A 24,345-nucleotide genomic window follows, 5' to 3' on the forward strand; every position below is an offset into this window, starting at 1 on the left:
CAGTGAGTGCAGCTCTGGAGTATAATACAGGATGTAACTCAGGATCAGTAATGTATGTACACAGTGACTGCACCAGCAGAATAATGAGTGCAGCTCTGGGGTATAATACAGGATGTAACTCAGGATCAGTAATGTATGTACACAGTAACTCCACCAGCAGAATAGTGAGTGCTGCTCTGGAGTATAATACAGGATGTAACTCAGGATCAGTAATGTAATGTATGTACACAGTGACTGCACCAGCAGAATAGTGAGTGCAGCTCTGGAGTACAATACAGGATGTAAATCAGGATTAGTAATGTAATGTATGTACACAGTGACTGCACCAGCAGAATAGTGAGTGCAGCTCTGGGGTATAATACAGGATGTAACTCAGGATCAGTAATGTATGTACACAGTGACTGCACCAGCAGAATAATGAGTGCAGCTCTGGGGTATAATACAGGATGTAACTCAGGATCAGTAATGTATGTACACAGTAACTCCACCAGCAGAATAGTGAGTGCTGCTCTGGAGTATAATACAGGATGTAAATCAGGATTAGTAATGTAATGTATGTACACAGTGACTGCACCAGCAGAATAGTGAGTGCAGCTCTGGAGTATAATACAGGATGTAAATCAGGATTAGTAATGTAATGTATGTACACAGTGACTGCACCAGCAGAATAGTGAGTGCAGCTCTGGAGTATAATACAGGATGTAAATCAGGATTAGTAATGTAATGTATGTACACAGTGACTGCACCAGCAGAATAGTGAGTGCAGCTCTGGAGTATAATACAGGATGTAAATCAGGATTAGTAATGTAATGTATGTACACAGTGACTGCACCAGCAGAATAGTGAGTGCAGCTCTGGAGTATAATACAGGATGTAAATCAGGATTAGTAATGTATGTACACAGTGACTGCACCAGCAGAATAGTGAGTGCAGCTCTGGAGTATAATACAGGATGTAACTCAGGATCAGTGATGTATGTACACAGTGACTGCACCAGCAGAATAGTGAGTGCAGCTCTGGGGTATAATACAGGATGTAACTCAGGATCAGTAATGTAATGTATGTACACAGTGACTGCACCAGCAGAATAGTGAGTGCAGCTCTGGAGTATAATACAGGATGTAACTCAGGATCAGTAATGTAATGTATGTACACAGTGACTGCACCAGCAGAATAGTGAGTGCAGCTCTGGAGTATAATACAGGATGTAAATCAGGATTAGTAATGTAATGTATGTACACAGTGACTGCACCAGCAGAATAGTGAGTGCAGCTCTGGAGTATAATACAGGATGTAAATCAGGATTAGTAATGTAATGTATGTACACAGTGACTGCACCAGCAGAATAGTGAGTGCAGCTCTGGAGTATAATACAGGATGTAAATCAGGATTAGTAATGTAATGTATGTACACAGTGACTGCACCAGCAGAATAGTGAGTGCAGCTCTGGAGTATAATACAGGATGTAAATCAGGATTAGTAATGTATGTACACAGTGACTGCACCAGCAGAATAGTGAGTGCAGCTCTGGAGTATAATACAGGATGTAACTCAGGATCAGTGATGTATGTACACAGTGACTGCACCAGCAGAATAGTGAGTGCAGCTCTGGGGTATAATACAGGATGTAACTCAGGATCAGTAATGTAATGTATGTACACAGTGACTGCACCAGCAGAATAGTGAGTGCAGCTCTGGAGTATAATACAGGATGTAACTCAGGATCAGTAATGTAATGTATGTACACAGTGACTGCACCAGCAGAATAGTGAGTGCAGCTCTGGAGTATAATACATGAGGTATTTTTTTGTCAGTTACAAAATTTCTTTAAATTCAGTAAATGACAGTAATGATGTTAGAATCTCTCTCTCCAAACTTACTTCTGCCTAAACCTGTGTATCTGTATATATACTCGCGTCTCTCCCAGTGTCCAGCGCCGCTCCTGTCCTCTCCTGAGTCACATAACAGCGGTTCAGAGTCTCCGCACCACACTGGCGCCCATGTATGAGCGGGATGTGGTCTTTACAAGTGTATGGAGCCCACTCTCAGCCTCAGTCTGATGCTCCATAGATGTAACCTATAAAGGCTCGTTTACACGACTGTATTTTCCCGACCTACGTCAGGTCTGTCACTTCCGTTTTCCCCACTGTTAAATTTAGAGAAAAAAAATCTATATAATTGCCTAAGGGTCACTTCCGTCTTTCTGTCCTTCTGTCTGTCTGTCACGGATATTCATTGGTCGCGGCCTCTGTCTGTCATGGAAATCCAAGTCGCTGATTGGTCGCGGCAAAACAGCCACGACCAATCAGCGACGGGCAGAGTCCGGCGGCAACATGGCCGCTCCTTCCTCCCCGCAGTCAGTGCCTGCTCTATAATCCCCTCCTGTCAGCGCTCACACAGGGTTAATGGCTGCGTTTAACCGACCGCGTTATGCTGCGGTGTAACGCACTCGGTTAACGCTGCTATTAACACTGTGTGACTAACGTTTTACTATTGATTCTGCCTATGCATCAATAGTAAAAAGATCTAATGTTAAAAAAAAAAAATCGTTATATACTCACCGTCCGTCGGCCCCTCGGATCCAGAACAGGCCTTTCCCGCTCCTCGCGACGCTCCGGTAACCGGTCCATCCTGCGATCTCGCGAAATGATGACGAAGCGGTCTCGCGAGACCGCAATGCACTCTTTAGACCGGAGCGCGCGAGGAGCATCGGTAACCGCTTCGCTTGGATCCGGGGGCTCCACAAGGTGAGTATAGAACTATTTTTTATTTTAATTCTTTTTTTTAACAGGGATATGATGCCTACATTGCTATACACTACGTGGGCTGTGCAATATACTACATGACTGGGCAATATACTACGTGGCTGGACAATATACTACGTGACTGGGCAATATACTACGTGGGCTGTGCAATATACTACGTGACTGGGCAATATACTACGTGGCTGTGCAATATACTACGTGACTGGGCAATATACTACGTGGCTGTGCAATATACTACGTGACTGGGCAATATACTACGTGGCTGTGCAATATACTACGTGACTGGGCAATATACTACGTGTCTGGGCAATATACTACGTGACTGGGCAATATACTACGTGGGCTGTGCAATATACTACGTGACTGGGCAATATACTACGTGGCTGTGCAATATACTACGTGACTGGGCAGTATACTACGTGGGCTGTGCAATATACTACGTGACTGGGCAATATACTACGTGGGCTGTGCAATATACTACGTCGCTGGGCAATATACTACGTGACTGGGCAATATACTACGTGACGGCAATATACTACGTGACTGGGCAATATACTACATGACTGGGCAATATACTACGTGGCTGGGCAATATACTATGTGACTGGGCAATATACTACGTGGCTGGGCAATATACTATGTGACTGGGCAATATACTACGTGGCTGGGCAATATACTATGTGACTGGGCAATATACTACGTGACTGGGCAATATACTACGTGACTGGGCAATATACTACGTGACTGGGCAATATACTACGTGGCTGGGCAATATACTACGTGACTGGGCAATATACTACGTGACTGGGCAATATACTACGTGGCTGGGCAATATACTACGTGACTGGGCAATATACTACGTGACTGGGCAATATACTACGTGACTGGGCAATATACTACGTGGCTGGGCAATATACTACGTGGCTGGGCAATATACTACGTGACTGGGCAATATACTACGTGACTGGGCAATATACTACGTGACGGCAATATACTACGTGACTGGGCAATATACTACATGACTGGGCAATATACTACGTGGCTGGGCAATATACTACATGACTGGGCAATATACTACGTGGCTGGGCAATATACTACGTGACTGGGCAATATACTACGTGGCTGGGCAATATACTACGTGACTGGGCAATATACTACGTGACTGGGCAATATACTACGTGACTGGGCAATATACTACATGACTGGGCAATATACTACGTGTCTGGGCAATATACTACGTGGGCTGGGCAATATTCTACGTGACTGGGCAATATACTACGTGGGCTGGGCAATATACTACGTGACTGGGCAATATACTACGTGACTGGGCAATATACTACGTGGGCTGTGCAATATACTACGTCGCTGGGCAATATACTACATGACTGGGCAATATACTACGTGGCTGGACAATATACTACGTGACTGGGCAATATACTACGTGACTGGGCAATATACTATGTGACTGGGCAATATACTACATGACTGGGCAATATACTACGTGACGGCAATATACTACATGACTGGGCAATATACTACGTGGCTGGGCAATATACTACGTGGCTGGGCAATATACTACGTGGCTGGGCAATATACTACGTGGCTGGGCAATATACTACGTGGCTGGGCAATATACTACATGACTGGGCAATATACTACGTGACGGCAATATACTACGTGACTGGGCAATATACTACGTGACTGGGCAATATACTACGTGACTGGGCAATATACTACGTGGCTGGGCAATATACTACGTGGCTGGGCAATATACTACGTGGCTGGGCAATATACTACGTGACTGGGCAATATACTACGTGACTGGGCAATATACTACGTGACTGGGCAATATACTACGTGGCCGGGCAATATACTATGTGGCTGGGCAATATACTACGTGGGCTGGGCAATATACTACGTGGCTTGGCAATATACTACGTGGGCTGGGCAATATACTATGTAGCTGGGCAATATACTACGTGACTGGGCAATATACTACGTGGCTGGGTAATATACTACGTGGCTGGGCAATATACTACGTGGCTGGGCAATATACTACGTGACTGGGCAATATACTACGTGTAGAGAACGAAAGCTAGCATTCGACAAATGAGAGTCACGGTGCTAGTGAACGGGGCCCAAAAGTCCCACAAATCGTAGAGCAAAATAATCACTGCACTCGTATATTGCAAGTTGCTTTGATCAAGTGGTAAGTTTATTCACAAGCGAAAGTTCATGTTGAAGCGATAGGCACAAAACGTTTCGGCCAACCCGTGGCCTTGTTCACAATATCGCTGTGGTGAACCGAAAAAAACAAACCGAGCCCCCTTCCCGAAAATGCGCTCTGCGCATGCGCCCGCGGGCACCATACATCCGGTCAGATGACCGACTGGAGCAGGATTTAAACAGGATGGGGGGCTTTACCAGTAGTCCTCCCACTGCCTAGACACAGACTGTGTCGGCATTTCCCACTCATCCACCGACGCTGGCTCCGCAACCCGGGACATACAACCGCATGGAAGTAGGACATCACTCCCACAGATAAGTAATGCTATGACCCACATTGAGCCTCATCCCCCCTTTTTTTTCTTCACAGCGCCATTTTCACATAGTCTCCCTGGGATTTTGAGTACCACTGGGACTCAGCCACCTGTCCTACTATATAGTCAAGACAGGTACTACGATCTTTCACTTAATTTACATATGGACATCTACTGACACCCTATCCCTGGCATCTTACCCTCTGTTTGCCACTTTCTCTACAGCCACACGCAGCTACGCTATAGCTCTATCCCGAGCAGGGACTACGTTTACAGCACTTTGGCAAGTAATGTATCAAAATGATGCTATTCATAACATATATACCACATAACGATAGTTATCCACTATATCTGATCCAAAACCGGATATAAGTGGCAGCCTTTTGGCTCCCTTATCCTAGTGTCTATTGAATATACATATACTCTTTAGCCATCATGTTATACCACCTGCATATATCGTACCTTATACAATATTATTTTCTACAGATGTGTCCATTTGGTGTCTCTTATCAAATTACCATAGCCATACAAACTCGTACTCAACAATTGTACTCTCTGGGTATGTTTTATGCTCTTATCCGTCAGTGTGTCTTACACCTTTTCCTCCATTCTACCCATCTCTTAGTCGAAGGTCCACATGATGGTTAAACCCTCCCCTCACCTTACCAATCGAATTAAATATTGTCTCTATTTTTGGCAAATGGACTTCATTTTGGCAAACCCACTTGACATGTATTCGTTAAAATGTATATATGACCTGGCTATTGTACATATGTATATATTCTTTGTCTGATTATGTTCTTTTGTTTGTTTTTTTCGGTTCACCACAGCGATATTGTGAACAAGGCCACGAGTTGGCCGAAACGTTTTGTGCCTATCGCTCCAACATGAACTTTCACTTGTGAATAAACTTACCACTTGATCAAAGCAACTTGCAATATACGAGTGCAGTGATTATTTTGCTCTACGATATACTACGTGGACATGCATATTCTAGAATACCCGATGCGTTAGAATCGGCCCGCCATCTAGTGAAATAATAAATATCATGGAGTCCATAAATGTATAATTAATTCAATCTGTAAATGCGAGGAGAAAAAAATCAAAATAGCAGAATTGTTTTGTTTGTTTCTGTAGCTGTATAACTATAATGAGCGATGGAAACCTCCGATCTGCTCTCAGATGGTGTCAATAAAAAGGCTACACAAGCAAACATGTTTTTTTCTTTGAATTCCCTAATTTTTTTCTATCACTTAAAAAACCGTCCTCTCGACAGGTGTCACGGTAAGCCCACCCATGCTCGTTCCACGGTGCCCCTGGTGCTGATCTGATCCTGGGTATGTGTCTTTGTACCCGCGCGATATCAGATCAGACTTCCACCCTCAATCACGCCCTGAGTGTCACCGTTTATTTTTGTCACAGGGAGTGTGGAAATCCTCCATATCATGCCCTAGTGTCGCAGGCAGGGTGCGGTGATCTGCTGTATTGACATAAGAAAACAAATTTACCCAGAGCCTTCAGCTCCAAAGGACGAGCAGCTAAAAGTAGAAGGCTGGTGCTCGGCCCCGATGTGGAGGGAAGAGTCCGACACACAGTCCCCCGTCACGTTACAAAGTGGGGGGCAGAGGGCAGAAAAGACCACCGCTCTGCTGACCCTATAACTGCAGAGTACAGACCTCCACTGGGATCTCCATGGCTGAGAAGCTGCATTCAGCCGTACATCACCAAGCACAATGCCGAGCGTCGGATGCAGTGGTGTAAAGCCGCCACCACTGGACTCTGGAGGACACGTGTTCTGTGCAGTGATGGATCACACTTCTCTATCGGTGTCTGATCGAGGAGTCTGGGTTTGGTGATTCCAGGAGGACGTTACTTCCTGACTGCATTGTGCAGGTTACATTCCCACAATGAATTTTTGATGTTGCACATTTGCAACATGGGAATTTTTCTTGCGGATTCGCCGAGTTTTATGTGCGGATTTTCCCCATAGAATTGCATTGGATCTGGAAATTCTGCAGGTATAAACACCTGTAATCCGCACATGACTGTAGCAATAAAGATTTACAAAAGCCAAATACCAGAAAGTATCAATAACAAAGCGGCTTTATGAAAAACATGATATTGGAAACAGACTAAAAACAAAGGTAAAAAAAAGGAATAATGCAAAGGTGCAAAAAACCAACAACATCAAAATCTGATGGTGGGAACGCGGCCGTACACTGACTGCAGGTCTGAGCCCGACGTCCATGAATCACCTCAGATATTTTATATTTTTCAAAATATTTATTTTTGTAAATCAATGCTGGCTTTTCCTGATGACACAACCTGTAAAGTGACAAGTGCATGTGTGAGGATAGGTGTGCGGAGGCAGCGCCCGGCCCTGAGAGTAAACACCGCGCTCCGCAGCGATCACAACCCGAGCGCTTATCTCCCAGCATCCTGAAGACGTCTGAGCGACCCAAACTATGAATTCCCAGAAAGCACAAAGTGCCGAGCATGTGAGTCACACCGCGACGTGTGAACAGTGTCAGAGGGTGAGGGGCAGCGCCGAGCAGTGCATGACACAAGGCTGGGAGGGGTAAAAGAAGCCCGGCACGCTATAACTTGGCATCTCCTGTATATAGTTATATATGTACAGCTGGTATAACCTGGGTGTCTCCTGTATATAATTATATATGTACAGCCGGTATAACCTGGGCCCCTCCTGTATATAATTATATATGTACAGCTGGTATAACCTGGGCCCCTCCTGTATATAATTATATATGTACAGCCGGTATAACCTGGGCCCCTCCTGTATATAATTATATATGTACAGCTGGTATAACCTGGGCATCTCCTGTATATAATTATATATGTACAGCCGGTATAACCTGGGCCCCTCCTGTATATAATTATATATGTACAGCTGGTATAACCTGGGCATCTCCTGTATATAGTTATATATGTACAGCTGGTATAACCTGGGCATCTCCTGTATATAGTTATATATGTACAGCTGGTATAACCTGGGTATCTCCTGTATATAATTATATATGTACAGCTGGTATAACCTGGGCATCTCCTGTATATAATTATATATGTACAGCTGGTATAACCTGGGCCCCTCCTGTATATAATTATATATGTACAGCTGGTATAACCTGGGCATCTCCTGTATATAATTATATATGTACAGCCGGTATAACCTGGGCCCCTCCTGTATATAATTATATATGTACAGCTGGTATAACCTGGGCATCTCCTGTATATAGTTATATATGTACAGCTGGTATAACCTGGGCATCTCCTGTATATAGTTATATATGTACAGCTGGTATAACCTGGGTATCTCCTGTATATAATTATATATGTACAGCTGGTATAACCTGGGCATCTCCTGTATATAATTATATATGTACAGCCGGTATAACCTGGGCCCCTCCTGTATATAATTATATATGTACAGCTGGTATAACCTGGGCATCTCCTGTATATAGTTATATATGTACAGCTGGTATAACCTGGGCATCTCCTGTATATAGTTATATATGTACAGCTGGTATAACCTGGGCATCTCCTGTATATAGTTATATATGTACAGCTGGTATAACCTGGGTGTCTCCTGTATATAATTATATATGTACAGCTGGTATAACCTGGGCATCTCCTGTATATAATTATATATGTACAGCTGGTATAACCTGGGCATCTCCTGTATATAGTTATATATGTACAGCTGGTATAACCTGGGCATCTCCTGTATATAGTTATATATGTACAGCTGGTATAACCTGGGCATCTCCTGTATATAGTTATATATGTACAGCTGGTATAACCTGGGTGTCTCCTGTATATAATTATATATGTACAGCCGGTATAACCTGGGCCCCTCCTGTATATAATTATATATGTACAGCTGGTATAACCTGGGCATCTCCTGTATATAGTTATATATGTACAGCTGGTATAACCTGGGCATCTCCTGTATATAGTTATATATGTACAGCTGGTATAACCTGGGCATCTCCTGTATATAATTATATATGTACAGCTGGTATAACCTGGACATCTCCTGCATATAATTATATATGTACAGCCGGTATAACCTGGGTGTCTCCTGTATATAATTATATATGTACAGCTGGTATAACCTGGGTGTCTCCTGTATATAATTATATATGTACAGCCGGTATAACCTGGGCATCTCCTGTATATAATTATATATGTACAGCTGGTATAACCTGGGCATCTCCAGTATATAATTATATATGTACAGCTGGTATAACCTGGGTGTCTCCTGTATATAATTATATATGTACAGCCGGTATAACCTGGGCATCTCCTGTATATAGTTATATATGTACAGCTGGTATAACCTGGGCATCTCCTGTATATAGTTATATATGTACAGCTGGTATAACCTGGGCATCTCCTGTATATAATTATATATGTACAGCTGGTATAATCTGGGCATCTCCTGTATATAATTATATATGTACAGCTGGTATAACCTGGGTGTCTCCTGTATATAATTATATATGTACAGCCGGTATAACCTGGGCATCTCCTGTATATAATTATATATGTACAGCTGGTATAACCTGGGCATCTCCAGTATATAATTATATATGTACAGCTGGTATAACCTGGGTGTCTCCTGTATATAATTATATATGTACAGCCGGTATAACCTGGGCATCTCCTGTATATAGTTATATATGTACAGCTGGTATAACCTGGGCATCTCCTGTATATAGTTATATATGAACAGCTGGTATAACCTGGGCATCTCCTGTATATAATTATATATGTACAGCTGGTATAATCTGGGCATCTCCTGTATATAATTATATATGTACAGCTGGTATAACCTGGGTGTCTCCTGTATATAATTATATATGTACAGCTGGTATAACCTGGGCATCTCCTGTATATAATTATATATGTACAGCAGATATAACCTGGGTGTCTCCTGTATATAATTATATATGTACAGCTGGTATAACCTGGGTGTCTCCTGTATATAATTATATATGTACAGCTGGTATAACCTGGGCATCTCCAGTATATAATTATATATGTACAGCTGGTATAACCTGGGTGTCTCCTGTATATAATTATATATGTACAGCTGGTATAACCTGGGCATCTCCTGTATATAATTATATATGTACAGCAGATATAACCTGGGTGTCTCCTGTATATAATTATATATGTACAGCTGGTATAACCTGGGCATCTCCTGTATATAATTATATATGTACAGCAGGTATAACCTGGGTGTCTCCTGTATATAATTATATATGTACAGCTGGTATAACCTGGGCATCTCCTGTATATAATTATATATGTACAGCAGGTATAACCTGGGCATCTCCTGTATATAATTATATATGTACAGCTGGTATAACCTGGGCCCCTCCTGTATATAATTATATATGTACAGCTGGTATAGCCTGGGTGTCTCCTGTATATAATTGTATATGTACAGATGTTATAACCTGGGCATCTCCTGTATATAATTATATATGTACAGCTGGTATAACCTGGACATCTCCTGTATATAATTATATATGTACAGCTGGTATAACCTGGGCATCTCCAGTATATAATTATATATGTACAGCTGGTATAACCTGGGCATCTCCTGTATATAATTATATATGTACAGCAGGTATAACCTGGGTGTCTCCTGTATATAGTTATATATGTACAGCTGGTACAACCTGGGTATCTCCTGTATATAATGATAGATGTACAGCTGGTATAACCTGGGCATCTCCAGTATATAATTATATATGTACAGCTGGTATAACCTGGGCATCTCCTGTATATAATTATATATGTACAGCCGGTATAACCTGGGCATCTCTTGTATATGTACAGCTGGTATAACCTGGGCATCTCCTGTATATAATTATATATGTACAGCTGGTATAACCTGGGTATCTCCTATGTATAATTACATATGTACAGCTGGTATAACCTGGGCATCTCCTGTATATGTACAGCTGGTATAACCTGGGCATCTCCTGTATATAATTATATATGTGCAGCTGGTGTAACCTGGGCATCTCCTGTATATAATTATATATGTACAGCTGGTATAACCTGGGCATATCCTGTATATAATTATATATGTACAGCCGGTATAACCTGGGCATCTCCTGTATATAATTATATATGTACAGCTGGTATAACCTGGGTATCTCCTATATATAAGTATATATGTACAGCTGGTATAACCTGGGCATCTCCTGTATATGTACAGCTGGTATAACCTGGGCATCTCCTGTATATAATGATATATGTACAGCTGGTATAACCTGGGCATCTCCTGTATATAATGATATATGTACAGCTGGTATAACCTGGGCATCTCCTGTATATGTACAGCTGGTATAACCTGGGCATCTCCTGTATATAATTATATATGTGCAGCTGGTATAACCTGGGCATCTCCTGTATATAATTATATATGTACAGTCGGTATAACCTGGGCATCTCCTGTATATAATTATATATGTACAGCTGGTATAACCTGGGCATCTCCTGTATATAATTATATATGTACAGCCGGTATAACCTGGGCATCTCCTGTATATGTACAGCTGGTATAACCTGGGCATCTCCTGTATATAATTATATATGTACAGCTGGTATAACCTGGGTATCTCCTATATATAAGTATATATGTACAGCTGGTATAACCTGGGCATCTCCTGTATATGTACAGCTGGTATAACCTGGGCATCTCCTGTATATAATTATATATGTACAGCTGGTATAACCTGGGCATCTCCTGTATATAATTATATATGTACAGCTGGTATAACCTGGGCATCTCCTGTATATAATTATATATGTACAGCTGGTATAACCTGGGCATATCCTGTATATAATTATATATGTACAGCTGGTATAACCTGGGCATCTCCTGTATATAATTATATATGTACAGCTGGTATAACCTGGGCATCTCCTGTATATAATTATATATGTACAGCTGGTATAACCTGTGCATCTCCTGTATATATTTATACTAGATGGTGGCCGATTCTAACGCATCGGGTATTCTAGAATATGCATGTCCACGTAGTATATTGCCCAGCCACGTAGTATATTGCCCAGTGACGTAGTATATTGCCCAGTCACACAGGGTTAATAGCGGCGATAACGGAGTTAACCGCGGCATAACGCGGTCCGTTACCGCTGGCATTAACCTTGTGTGAGCGGTGACTGCGGGGAGTATGGAGCGGGCGCCGGGCGCTGACTGCTGAATGCAGGGGAGGGACTAATCGGACTATGGCCATCGCTGATTGGTCGTGGCAGCCATGACAGGCAGCTGGCGAGACCAATCAGCGGCTTGGATTCCATGACAGACAGAGGCCGCGACCAATGAATATCCGTGACAGACAGACAGAAGGACAGAAAGACGGAAGTGACCCTTAGATGTCCCAGATTTGCTCGATGGGAGACAAGCCCGGGGACAATGCAGCCATGGGGGCATGTACAGGCCACACAGGCAGCTCACAGTAGTACGAGCATCACACGGCTACTGGTAAACTTTGGAGAAATGGCCGCACCCCTGGGTCCACGACTGATCCGTTCTGTGCGGTGGGTGAAATAGACGTCATATACTGAGACTGAGGCGTCTGCACCACACGGGCCACACGCCGGACGTCCGGCTACAGGACACCACTGACCTGATGTCACAGGCAGCAATGGAGGTCCGTCCTGTTCAGCGAGGAGCCTGGCTTTTATCTTTGATGCAATAATAGCCGGAGATTGGTCTGGGGACCACGTGGGTGACGCCATGAAAGTTACAACTGTGGAATAAGATGTGGATGCCACATCCAAATATTCTACCTCCATCTACTGCACAGAAAGGAGCAAAGAAAAGCTCAGAGTATATGATGCCCAATAAAAAACAAGTCGTAAAAATAATTGAAATAGAAAAAGGTCCAGCTCACCGAAGTAGACAGGAAAACGCTGTGTCAACGCGTGGAGCAATCAAAACATATAAAAATAATTATATGGTATAACACAAGGTGGCCGCTAGCCAAAGAGGCAGGGACGGCGACAAACCATGACACCGCACCAGGAGGGCGAGCACACTGTGCCCCGCTGCACCATGTAACACAGCAGAGCCCCCACAGGCCCAGCAACAATGGCCGACCACGTAGGACCAACACCAAGGGTGAGGAGCTTAGGAAAGACCCCTCTGATTCAAGGTGGTCTCAGCAAAAAGCAAAGAATAAAATAATCAGAAACCTCTGCAGTCTGCTGCTCATTAAGGCGTCGTTCACACGGTCAGTATTTGGTCAGTATTTTACCTCAGTATTTGTAGCCAAAACCAGGAGTGGAGCAGTCAGAGGAAACGTATAATAGAAACACGTCACCACTTCTGTATTTATCACTCACTCCTGATTATGGCTACAAATACTGAGGTAAAATACTGACCAAATACTGACCGTGTGAATGTGGCCTTAACCACATAATGAAGTGATTTTTTTAATACAACTTGTTTTGTTAGGCCACATGCACACGTTGAGTATTTGGTCAGTTTTTTTAGCTCAGTATTTGTAAGCCAAAACCAGGAGTGGAAAAGTATATTAGAAACACGTCACCACTTCTGTATTTATCACCCACTCCTGGTTTCGGAGTACAAATACTGAGGTAAAATACTGACCAAATACTGACGGTGTGAACGTGGTGTCAGCTGTGCATATGCGGCCACGGCCCTTCCCACAGGTGGGCTACACTGCAGGCTGTCCCCTCAGATATTGGCACCAGCTCTCCTCCTCCTCCTCACATGTGGCCCAGCTGGTCTTGAATTAGGAGGAGACATAAAGGTCCGGCCTAATGTGAGCCCAGCGCTGTTAGTCTGAGACTAAGTGGAAGGTGAGTGGTTGTGATTGCCCGTACACGGCTCGTATATTCAGTGTCCGCAGACCCCCGCGGAGGCCGTACTGTTATGTCTGTTTATTATGCAGTCACAGCCGCTTGTACTTGTTCACACTTGCTTTTTTCTGTTGGGAGGTTTTTTTTTTGTAGTAGACTGATTTCTGTGGCGACTGCCTCCATACGTGTCTCCGCTCCTCCCGTCCGCCTAAGGAATCTGTGTTATTAATGCCGGATCCACTGGCCCTTTATATTTATCGCTTTTATCCCGGGAGAGGCAGGTCTGATGTTAGGTGGAGGGTCGCCTTCTCATGACTGGTGGGCTCTCGTACATCCGACCAATTCTGCACCGAGTACCTTCAATTTATAAGTACAGTATAGTCTATGTAGCCGTAATACGTCCAAATGTCATATATTCAAAGTCTGCACATAGCACGGATCTAAGGTGACTGTATTCTATAGGTTGGACTCCATACACTGCAGAACACCATATATACTATACACTAGCTGTATATACCCCCTGTATACAACGTGCACTATATATACACTGCAGAGAATCGTATATACTATATACTGTGCACTAGCTGTATATACTTCCTGTATACACCATGCGCTATATACAATGCAGAACATATATACTATATACTGTGCACTAGCTGTATATACCCCCTGTATACAACGTGCACTATGTATACACTGCAGAGAATCGTATATACTATATACTGTGCACTAGCTGTATATACTTCCTGTATACAACGTGCACTATATATACACTGCAGAGAATCGTATATACTATATACTATACACTAGCTGTATATACCCCCTGTATACAACGTGCACTATATATACACTGCAGAGAATCGTATATACTATACACTAGCTGTATATACCCCCTGTATACAACGTGCACTATATATACACTGCAGAGAATCGTATATACTATATACTATACACTAGCTGTATATACCCCCTGTATACAACGTGCACTATATATACACTGCAGAGAATCGTATATACTATATACTGTGCACTAGCTGTATATACCCCCTGTATACAACGTGCACTATATATACACTGCAGAGAATCGTATATACTATATACTATACACTAGCTGTATATACCCCCTGTATACAACGTGCACTATATATACACTGCAGAGAATCGTATATACTATATACTGTGCACTAGCTGTATATACCCCCTGTATACAACGTGCACTATATATACACTGCAGAGAATCGTATATACTGTGCACTAGCTGTATATACCCCCTGTATACAACGTGCACTATATATACACTGCAGAGAATCGTATATACTGTGCACTAGCTGTATATACCCCCTGTATACAACGTGCACTATATATACACTGCAGAACATATATACTATATACTGTGCACTAGCTGTATATACTCCCTGTATACACCATGCGCTATATACAATGCAGAACAACATATATACTATATACTGTACACTGTATACACTGTACACTAGCTGTATATACCCTTTGTGCCCCGTGTGTGTGTATATATATGTGTGTGTATATATATTTATTTCACCCTTTGTGCCCCGGTTGGGTTTCTACTCCTGGTCAGTCGCCTCCAGCAGCACAGGTGTCGGCTCAGGTGCGCGGTGACGTCACACTTCCGGCCCCGCCTCCAGTTTACCTGTCACGCGGGGAGGAGGGGGCTCCTGGGATAAACCTCCCGCGGGCCCCGGACGTCCTCATCACTCCGGGGGCCACAGCGCTGCCAACATGAGCGTCATCGAGCACAAGAGCGCGGGGAAGCAGGTCACCAGCCCCCTGCAGGGTGTGAGTATCCGCAGCACTACAACTCCCAGCATGGGCAGAAGAAACCAGCCAGGCTGCACCGGCTGTGCGAGGAGTCCCAGCATGTCAGACTCTGCGGGAGGTGGTCCGGGCTGCCTTCACACTAGACTCGTGTCACATCTGCTGGGACTTGTAGTCCCCAAACCTTTCCTTATAGTCTCTATTTGAGATTATATATATATATATATATATATATTTCTCTCCCGAAACTGTTGCTGGGGCATTATGGGAAAGCGTGAGAGCCCCTCCCCTGCGGAGCCCCCTCCCCTGCGGAGCCCCTCCCCTGCGGACCCCCTCTGCATGCTTGTACTATGGGGCAGTTTATGGCGCGGTTGCAGTAATCCGGCTCCGTGTCGCTGCTGTATATTGCATTAGTGCAGGTTTATGATGAGTGTTAGGTGTTCAGCATGGTATGGCGCCATTACGTGATTACGCCGGCAGCGCTGTGCTGCATTACATACCAGGCTGAAGTCGGTTTCTTATTCGTCAGTTTCTTATTCAGCAATTTTTTTTTTTTCTTTTCTGTTTTTTATTTATTTATTTTATATATGTTTAACAACAAAAAATAACCCTCGCAATAATAACCTAGAATTCAGCGAGGTTCCCTCTACAAAAACTATAAAACTGGCCCAAAAGTGGGCATCGAAGGGCGTTAATGAAAGGGTTAAATGCCTTTGGGCCACTGATCTCACACTGCAGACATATAGAACAGGGCGCCCCGCATCAAACCCAGGACCCTCCAGCCCGGCCCAAATGTGTGCTGGTCATCAGAACTGGCATCAAAGTGGGCTAACGGCTGATTTTCACAGATTTTAATAAGTATCTGATGTTTTTAAGGGGTTAAATGACTTTGGGCCACTGATCTCACACTAAGACTATATAGATGAGTATTCCTAGTGTGATATCAGTAGCCCAAAGTCATTTAACCCTTTCGCTAACGTCCTTCGGTGCCCACTTTTGTGCCAGTTTTATAACTTCATCCTCATGTATTAAATAAGCCGTCTGCGGCCGTATTGTGCTGGCTCTGTACAGTGTTCACCAAGTATACTATATATGCGGTGTATGGCGGTATTATGGACACTATACATTATACACTGCCTTTTATAATCTGTATGTGGCAGTATAGCGCTGTAACTGGCCTCAGGCTGAAAGGAGCTGTTATATGCTCATGGTATGGCGGTGTTATATGGGCTGTGTGGTGGTATTATGGACACTGTACACTGCCTTTTATAATCTGTACATGGCAGTATGGCTCTGGAACTGACCTCAGGCTGAAAGGAGCAGTCATATGTTCATGGTATGGCGGTATTGTGGGCAGTGTGTGGCGGTATTATATGGGCAGTGTGTGACAGTATTATGTGGCAGTATTATATGGGCTGGGTGTGGCGGTGTTATGTGCGGTATTTGGGAGCTGTATGTTGGCATGCGGTATTACACATTACATATAAATCACCACGGTCTGATTTTCCCGCGTTCGTCTTCTCACTATTCTGTTTGCTTTTCCCGTGCGCTGCGTGTAATGAGGCGCTCATCCATTCACCGCCGGCCGTGAGAGTGGAAACCTGAACAATGGTGGAAGACTGTTCACAGCAGGGAAAAGTTGTGTGCTGACGGATGAGTCTGGTGATCCGGGGGGAGTTATTGTCCTACGAGCCCCACACCACCTCCTGCCTTTACTGTACAAGGATATGGGGGGAGGGGGGGGAGACACGGGTGATTTAACCCTTCACAACAGAACCACCCCACCTGCACACACATCATAGATGACAGACGATTTCCCAGGGCCCGTACCTCCTGTAGTGTTATATTATTACACCACTATAGTGTCATGGAAGATAAGCGGCGTCACTGTGCGCCCTCCACCATTCCTCCAGAGATCAGCGGAGTCACCGCTACTTCTTATTATAGATCAAGTTTCTGCCTATGATTGCAGCTCGCTATAGATTATTCCTCAAAACAGATGTAGAACTGAGAGAAGACTGAAAGATTACTCACCGATATCATATGGAAGAATTTATAATCGCACTGACTACATAATACCGCCAGGCTGATGGCTGCCTGTAATGGAAGAAGTTACACTTAACATAGGAGTTATATTCTTGTACATAGGAGCAGTATTATAGTAGTTATATTCTTGTACATAGGGGCAGTATTATAGCAGTTATATTCTTGTACATAGGAGCAGTGTTATAGTAGTTATATTCTTGTGCAGAGGAGCAGTATTATAGTAGTTATATTCTTGTACATAGGAGCAGTGTTATAGTAGTTATATTCTTGTACATAGGGGGCAGTATTATAGTAGTTATATTCTTGTGCATAGGGAGCAGTATTATAGTAGTTATATTCTTGTGCAGAGGAGCAGTATTATAGTAGTTATATTCTTGCCCATAGGGTGCAGTATTATAGTAGTTATATTCTTGCCCATAGGGTGCAGTATTATAGCAGTTATATTCTTGTACATAGGAGCAGTATTATAGTAGTTATATTCTTGTACATAGGGGCAGTATTATAGTAGTTATATTCTTGTGCAGAGGAGCAGTATTATAGTAGTTATATTCTTGTACGTAGAGGCAGTATTATAGTAGTTATATTCTTGTACATAGGAGCAGTATTATAGTAGTTATATTCTTGTACATAGGGGCAGTATTATAGTAGTTATATTCTTGTGCAGAGGAGCAGTATTATAGTAGTTATATTCTTGTACATAGGGGCAGTATTATAGTAGTTATATTCTTGTACATAGGGGCAGTATTATAGTAGTTATATTCTTGTACATAGTGGCAGGATTATAGTAGTTATATTATTGTACATAGGGGCAGTATTATAGTAGTTATATTCTTGTACATAGGAGCAGTATTATTCTTGTATATAGGAGCAGTATTATAGTAGTTATATTCTTGTATATAGGAGCAGTATTATAGTAGATATATTCTTGTACATTGGGGCAGTGTTATACAGCAGAATGTGAGTGAACTATTTCAGTCCAGTACTTTGTGTAACCGTCTCCTTTTCTTCTGCAGATGTCCCCCGTTGTGCAGCTGAATATCGGAGGTGATATCTATACCACCACTGTTGGGACGCTGAAGAAGTACCAAGAGTCTAAGCTATTTGAGATGTTTAATGGGCTACCTAAGCTCCGCACAGATGTTGAGGGTCGGTACTTTATTGACAGAGAGGGGAAATATTTCCGCTACATCCTGGATTATCTTCGCTCTGGTCAGGTACCCACTGAATACATCCACGAAGTCTACAAGGAGGCCTTATTCTATGAAATCGAGTCATTGGTAAAGAAGTTGGAAGAGACCCCTCAAATCTTTGGCGAACAGGTCGGAAGGAAACAGTTCCTTGCCCGGGTACCTAACTACAGCGAGAACATCGAGGTGATGATCCGCATTGCCAGGGCGGAGGTGGTGGCTTCACGATTCTCCAATGTCTTAGTTTGCATCGTGAGGACTGAGGACGACGCGTCCAAGTGTCTGGATGCTCTAAATGCTCTCGACACTGACAAGGAGTCCGTGGTCAAGTTTGGACCTTGGAAGGCGTCTCCGGGAATCTCTGACCTCCTTGATTGTATCAGGGCGGACATTGAGGACAAAGGCTATAAAGTATTGTACTCTCCCCATGTGGCTGATAAAGGGTTCAGATTTAAATCTTATGACTTTTTATATAAGTTTGTGTTTACATGGTGGTAAAAAAAAATACAATAAAATTTCTAGCACTGAACACTCTGTTCTACATTGCCAACATCTTGTCTTTTGGTGCTCTTCATGGGAGGGGATCCAGCGCTGATCTTCCCCTGCTCATTGTAAGCAATGCTTTCATCTGCCACTAGGTGGAGCTCACTGCATATAGACTTGCAGCTTCCATGGAGTCTGGATGAATCCATATGCATTGAGCTCCCCCTAGTGGTGGCTGGATCTGTTCCCTCTTACCCTAGGAAGAACATTTTCTTTAATGTAGATCTTTAATTTACCCTAGGAAGTTATTAAACAATAGTATTGTCAAAGAAAAGATTAAAAATCCTTGAGGTCCCTCAAAATACAAATTTTTCTCATAACTATAACCCCCACCGAAAAGCCCCAAATCCATAGGGGCCATATAACCACCAGCAGCAGCTAGGCCTTGTTTGGTCTCCACGCGTAGATAAAATCCCAATACAAAAGATGACATCAGCCTGAAAAATAGCAGCCCGCAGCTGCCACAGAAAAGGCGCCTCTATTAGATGCACCAATTCTGGCGATTTGCACGGCTCTTACCACTTGCCCTGTAGCGGTTGCAAGTGGGGTTCACATTTTTTGGGGTTGATGTCGCCTTTGTATTGTCAGGTGACATCAAGCCCACTGATTACTAATGGAGAGGTGTCTAGAAGACCCCTATCCATTATTAATCCTATAGGAAAAAATAGAGCCAGAATAGTCTTTTTAACTTTTTCAAGTAAAAAAAAACAACAACAAAAAAACAGATAACACAAGTGAGTAGAACACCTGATTCCACTAAAGCCAAACCCACATTATTCGTCCATCGTTCTGTCCCACGCGGTAATCCATGTCTGCGTTAAGTAGTTTTCAACCTGGACAGTGCCAAAATGCGACCGTTCAAGCTGAGAATCAATTGGAGAATAAGCTACTGCAAGCGCAGTGTCAGTGAGCAGTGGTGACCTCAAGGTTACCACTGGTCACTGAGGTTGCGTTCTCAGCCAGGCCCCTGCCCCTGAGCTACGGTGACCTCAGTGAGATCACCTCTAGCACCGTGAGACGCTTGCTTCTTGGCACATCTGGGTTGAAAACTATATTTACAGGTGAGGGATATGGTTTTTATTTTTGTTTTACCACAGGAGACGAGGGCTTCAATGGAATGGCCTTAGGTGAGTATACCTGTATTTGTTTTAAAGGTTTCGTTTTTGTTTTTGCTTTTTCAAGTTTTTTACATGAAAAAAAACAAAACAGACAGCTGAAGATTGCAGCCCCCAGCTGTCATTTTTGCCTAGCTGGTTACCAAAAATACAGGAGAACCCACGCAATTTTTTTAAAATGTATTTATAGCGCAGGTAGCAGCTGGTGGATACTTTCATCAGCTGCTGCCTGCTCTCGCTGTTATCAGTTGAATATAATGCTCAACATTGTCCCCTTCTAGGGTTGACTGTGAGCGGTTTTCGGTATACGGTGTCGGAACAGTACGAACAGAACCACTGATTCCCAGGCGCCAGTACGTGTGATACTGATGCGGCACACAGCTGCCACACGTGTTGCACACAGATGGCTCCAGTACTGGACATATCAGGACGTGTGAGTCCTACACAGCAGACGTTGACGTGACTACAGCATCGGTGTGGTTCATGAGGGCCACCAAGCCAATTCAGACTTATTGGATGCCAATTGAAACCCTCAAATGAGTTGACCAGGTGCTAGTGGTTTTCATGATGGGAAAGAGGGTAAGAAAGGCAGTAAGGCCGGGATCACACACAGCGAGATACGGCCGAGTCTCGCAGGTTAAAACCAAGCTCTGGCACCGGCACTCCAGAGCGGAGCGTGCGGCTGCATAGCAATACATGGACCCGCACGCTCGGCTCCAGAGTGCCGGTGCCAGAGCTTGTTATTAACCTGCGAGACTCGGCCGTATCTCGCTGTAGTGTGACTCCGGCCTAATACAGAGATACCATTATAGCCCAGCGATCAGAGGACTATGAATTCTAGATCCTTACAACCCTGGTCTCCCACCTGTGACTTCTCAGCTGTTGTAAAAATAGAACGCCCAACCTGCAAAGGTAATAAGTTGTATGGGGAAGATGGGAGGTGTAGTTCTGTAAGAGCTGGAGTCCTATGTTGTGGGTGGGGGAGGAAACCATTTACCTAGTCCTTCCTTCCCCTCCCCAGCACGTTTTGCAACATCAATAAAATCTTTTTGGTTGTCTGTCATACCTGTGACTTTATGGGGGGCCATGGGATAGTATGGTTATGACATATTCAAGTAAAGTTGGAGCCCCCTGTTTACATAATTCACTCTTGCACTCCAGGACTCTTTGTTCTTTATATATAAGGTCGGCGTCTATCCTGACCCTACCGCACAGAAACTCCGATTCCAATAGACGCACGTCCATAATATAGATTGTATTTCTACTGTCAAGATACTGCATGAAATGTACTACTTCTAGGGAAAAATATTTTAATAAAGTTTTCTTCCCTTATTTCATCATTCTCATATACACACGCAAATTTATTGGATTTTGCACTTATGTAAGCTAAAGAGGATAATCCACAATAGGTCCCATGTATCCAATCTGCCTTAAGGTTGTTTTTATTATCCATACTACCCTAAAATGCTCTAGAAAAGTGACATGTGCCTCAAACATCCACGTGTGGAATCACGATCAACCTGTGGCTGTTTACCTGTTAAATGCCACTGTCAATCTTTGCGTTGGCAAGTCAACCAGAGGTCTCCAGCAGACCTCTATGGTTGTCATAGCCGGATTACTATGAGGGTGGTCGGTGCTAATAGGAAGCCTGCTACATACAAACGATCTGATCATCGCCTCTATGTAGCGGAGTCGATTAGACAACTGCAGCTTCTAGTCTCGCATGGAGACTATTGAAGCATGCAAAAAGTAGAAAAAAAGTTTTTAAAAATATGAAAAAAAACATTACAAAGGTTCAAATCGCCCTCCATTTGCCCCATTCAAAATAAAAAAAATTAAACATGCTTTGTATTGCCGTGTTCAGAATCACATGATCTTTCAATATGAAAAAAAAAAAATTAACCTGATTGCTAAATGGAGTAAAAAGTAAATGCTCCAGAATTTTTTTTTTTGTATCTGCACCAAAATGGTATGAATAAAAAAAAAAAAAAAAAAAATCAGATTGGGCGCAAAAAAATAAGCCCTCACCCAGCCCCATATCATGATAAATGGAGACACTACGGGCCTCGCAAAATGGCGCCCTTTTTTTTTAACCAAAGTTTGGAATTTTTTTCACTACTTTAATAAATAAAAATAAAAAAAACACCTAGACCTGTTTGATGTCTGATTCTCCGTGTCATTACGAGTTCATAATGGCAGGTCAGTTTTAGCATGTAGTCAACATGGTAAAAAACAAACTGTGGAATTACACTTTTTTCCTGCAATTTCACTGCCCTTTGAATTTTTTTTCCCGTTTTCTAGTACACAATATATATTAAAACCAATGGTATCGTTCAAAAGTACAACTTGTCCTGCAATAAACAAGCCCTCACATGGCCATATTGACCACAAAATAAAAAAGTTATGGCTTTGGGAAGAAGGGGAGCGGAACATGGTCTGGGCACTTAAGATTACTGTACTTGATTATTTATTTAGTATACCCCTCCTCACATGTGAAGTGTCATGAAATAAATGAAGCTAGCTATAATAATGATAGATCATAGATAGATAATGAATAGATAGGAAAAAAGAATTAAAGCAACACAAATATGAAAAAGAAAAATCAGGTGCAGAGCTCCTCAGGCCCAGACCAAACCTCAATTGTAGAAATCCAAAAAAAGGAGACAGCACACCATTCTCAGTGAAAAAAAAGGAGCTACTTTTATTAGCCCGTCTCAGCAATGTTTCGGTTCATAAAGATGTGAGTATTTTTCAAGCAATGAGTAAGTGCATGTGACAAGTATATAAAGGATGTGCATGATTACAATATTTAACAGTAATTACATACAAAAGGGCAAGTCTATTCATAAAAAATAACATACAAAATGTGCAAGATGTAATACACACAGGTCAACATCTCATAAAGTGCAGTACAGCAGTGTACATTTAACCGACTTCAAACAATAAGCATTTTAATATCAATTGGCAGCTGTATGCGATTATTAACCATCTCCATGGCTTACCCCATTCGATACAAGAAGATACACGCGCCGACCGGCATCCTGTACTACTCAGTACGTATGTCAGGAAGAAAGTACTGTACTCAAATCTCGGTGAATTCGTCATCCTGCGCAGGTGACACCTTCACAACAACTCCGCCATCTTAGTAGCGGGCAAAGGATTAAGGTGAATGCGCATGTCACAAAGACACAGAGTCATCTGCACAATTATCAGATTGCGCATGCGCAATAGGGGATATAGACGTTTTTCCACCTAATAGATAATAGATTATAAATAGATAATAGATCGATAGATTATAGATTGATGGATGATAGATAGATGGATAGATAAATAATAGATCATAGACAGATATATAATAGATGATAGATAATTGATAGATAGATGATAGATAATAGATGAATGATAGATAATAGATGATAAATAATAGATGATAGTTGATAAATAATAGATACATAGATAATACATAGATAATA

The 24,345-nt window shown here is 42.7% G+C and overlaps 1 protein-coding gene and 1 long non-coding RNA gene across 2 annotated transcripts in view; one reads left to right on the plus strand and one right to left on the minus strand.

Moving 5' to 3' along the window:
- LOC138671291 (uncharacterized) overlaps positions 1 to 24,012 on the minus strand; it is a 24,623-nt gene extending 611 nt beyond the window's left edge. Inside the window, exons 1-2 of the long non-coding RNA XR_011319449.1 lie at positions 23,875 to 24,012; positions 18,016 to 18,078 (exon numbers count right to left, since the gene is read on the minus strand). This is a non-coding gene — a long non-coding RNA (uncharacterized lncRNA). The remainder of the gene's footprint in view (positions 1 to 18,015; positions 18,079 to 23,874) is intronic.
- On the plus strand, positions 15,852 to 19,743 carry KCTD14 (potassium channel tetramerization domain containing 14). The gene is made up of 2 exons (XM_069759356.1): positions 15,852 to 16,002; positions 19,041 to 19,743. Exons 1-2 carry the CDS (start codon positions 15,946 to 15,948, stop codon positions 19,710 to 19,712), a joined length of 729 nt encoding a protein of 242 aa, XP_069615457.1. The 5' UTR covers positions 15,852 to 15,945; the 3' UTR covers positions 19,713 to 19,743.
- Positions 24,013 to 24,345: the final 333 nt, after the last annotated feature.

Source organism: Ranitomeya imitator, chromosome 3 (assembly GCF_032444005.1).
Source record: "Ranitomeya imitator isolate aRanImi1 chromosome 3, aRanImi1.pri, whole genome shotgun sequence".
Lineage (NCBI taxonomy): Eukaryota > Metazoa > Chordata > Amphibia > Anura > Dendrobatidae > Ranitomeya > Ranitomeya imitator.

What these genes read in the sequence shown, in the direction of transcription:
- KCTD14 (XM_069759356.1), top strand. Translation starts at nt 15,946, where the DNA reads ATGAGCGTCATCGAGCACAAGAGCGCGGGGAAGCAGGTCACCAGCCCC. An exon ending in TCACCAGCCCCCTGCAGGGT is followed by an intron (nt 16,003 to 19,040) that starts GTGAGTATCCGC and finishes TTTCTTCTGCAG; the next exon opens with ATGTCCCCCGTTGTGCAGCT.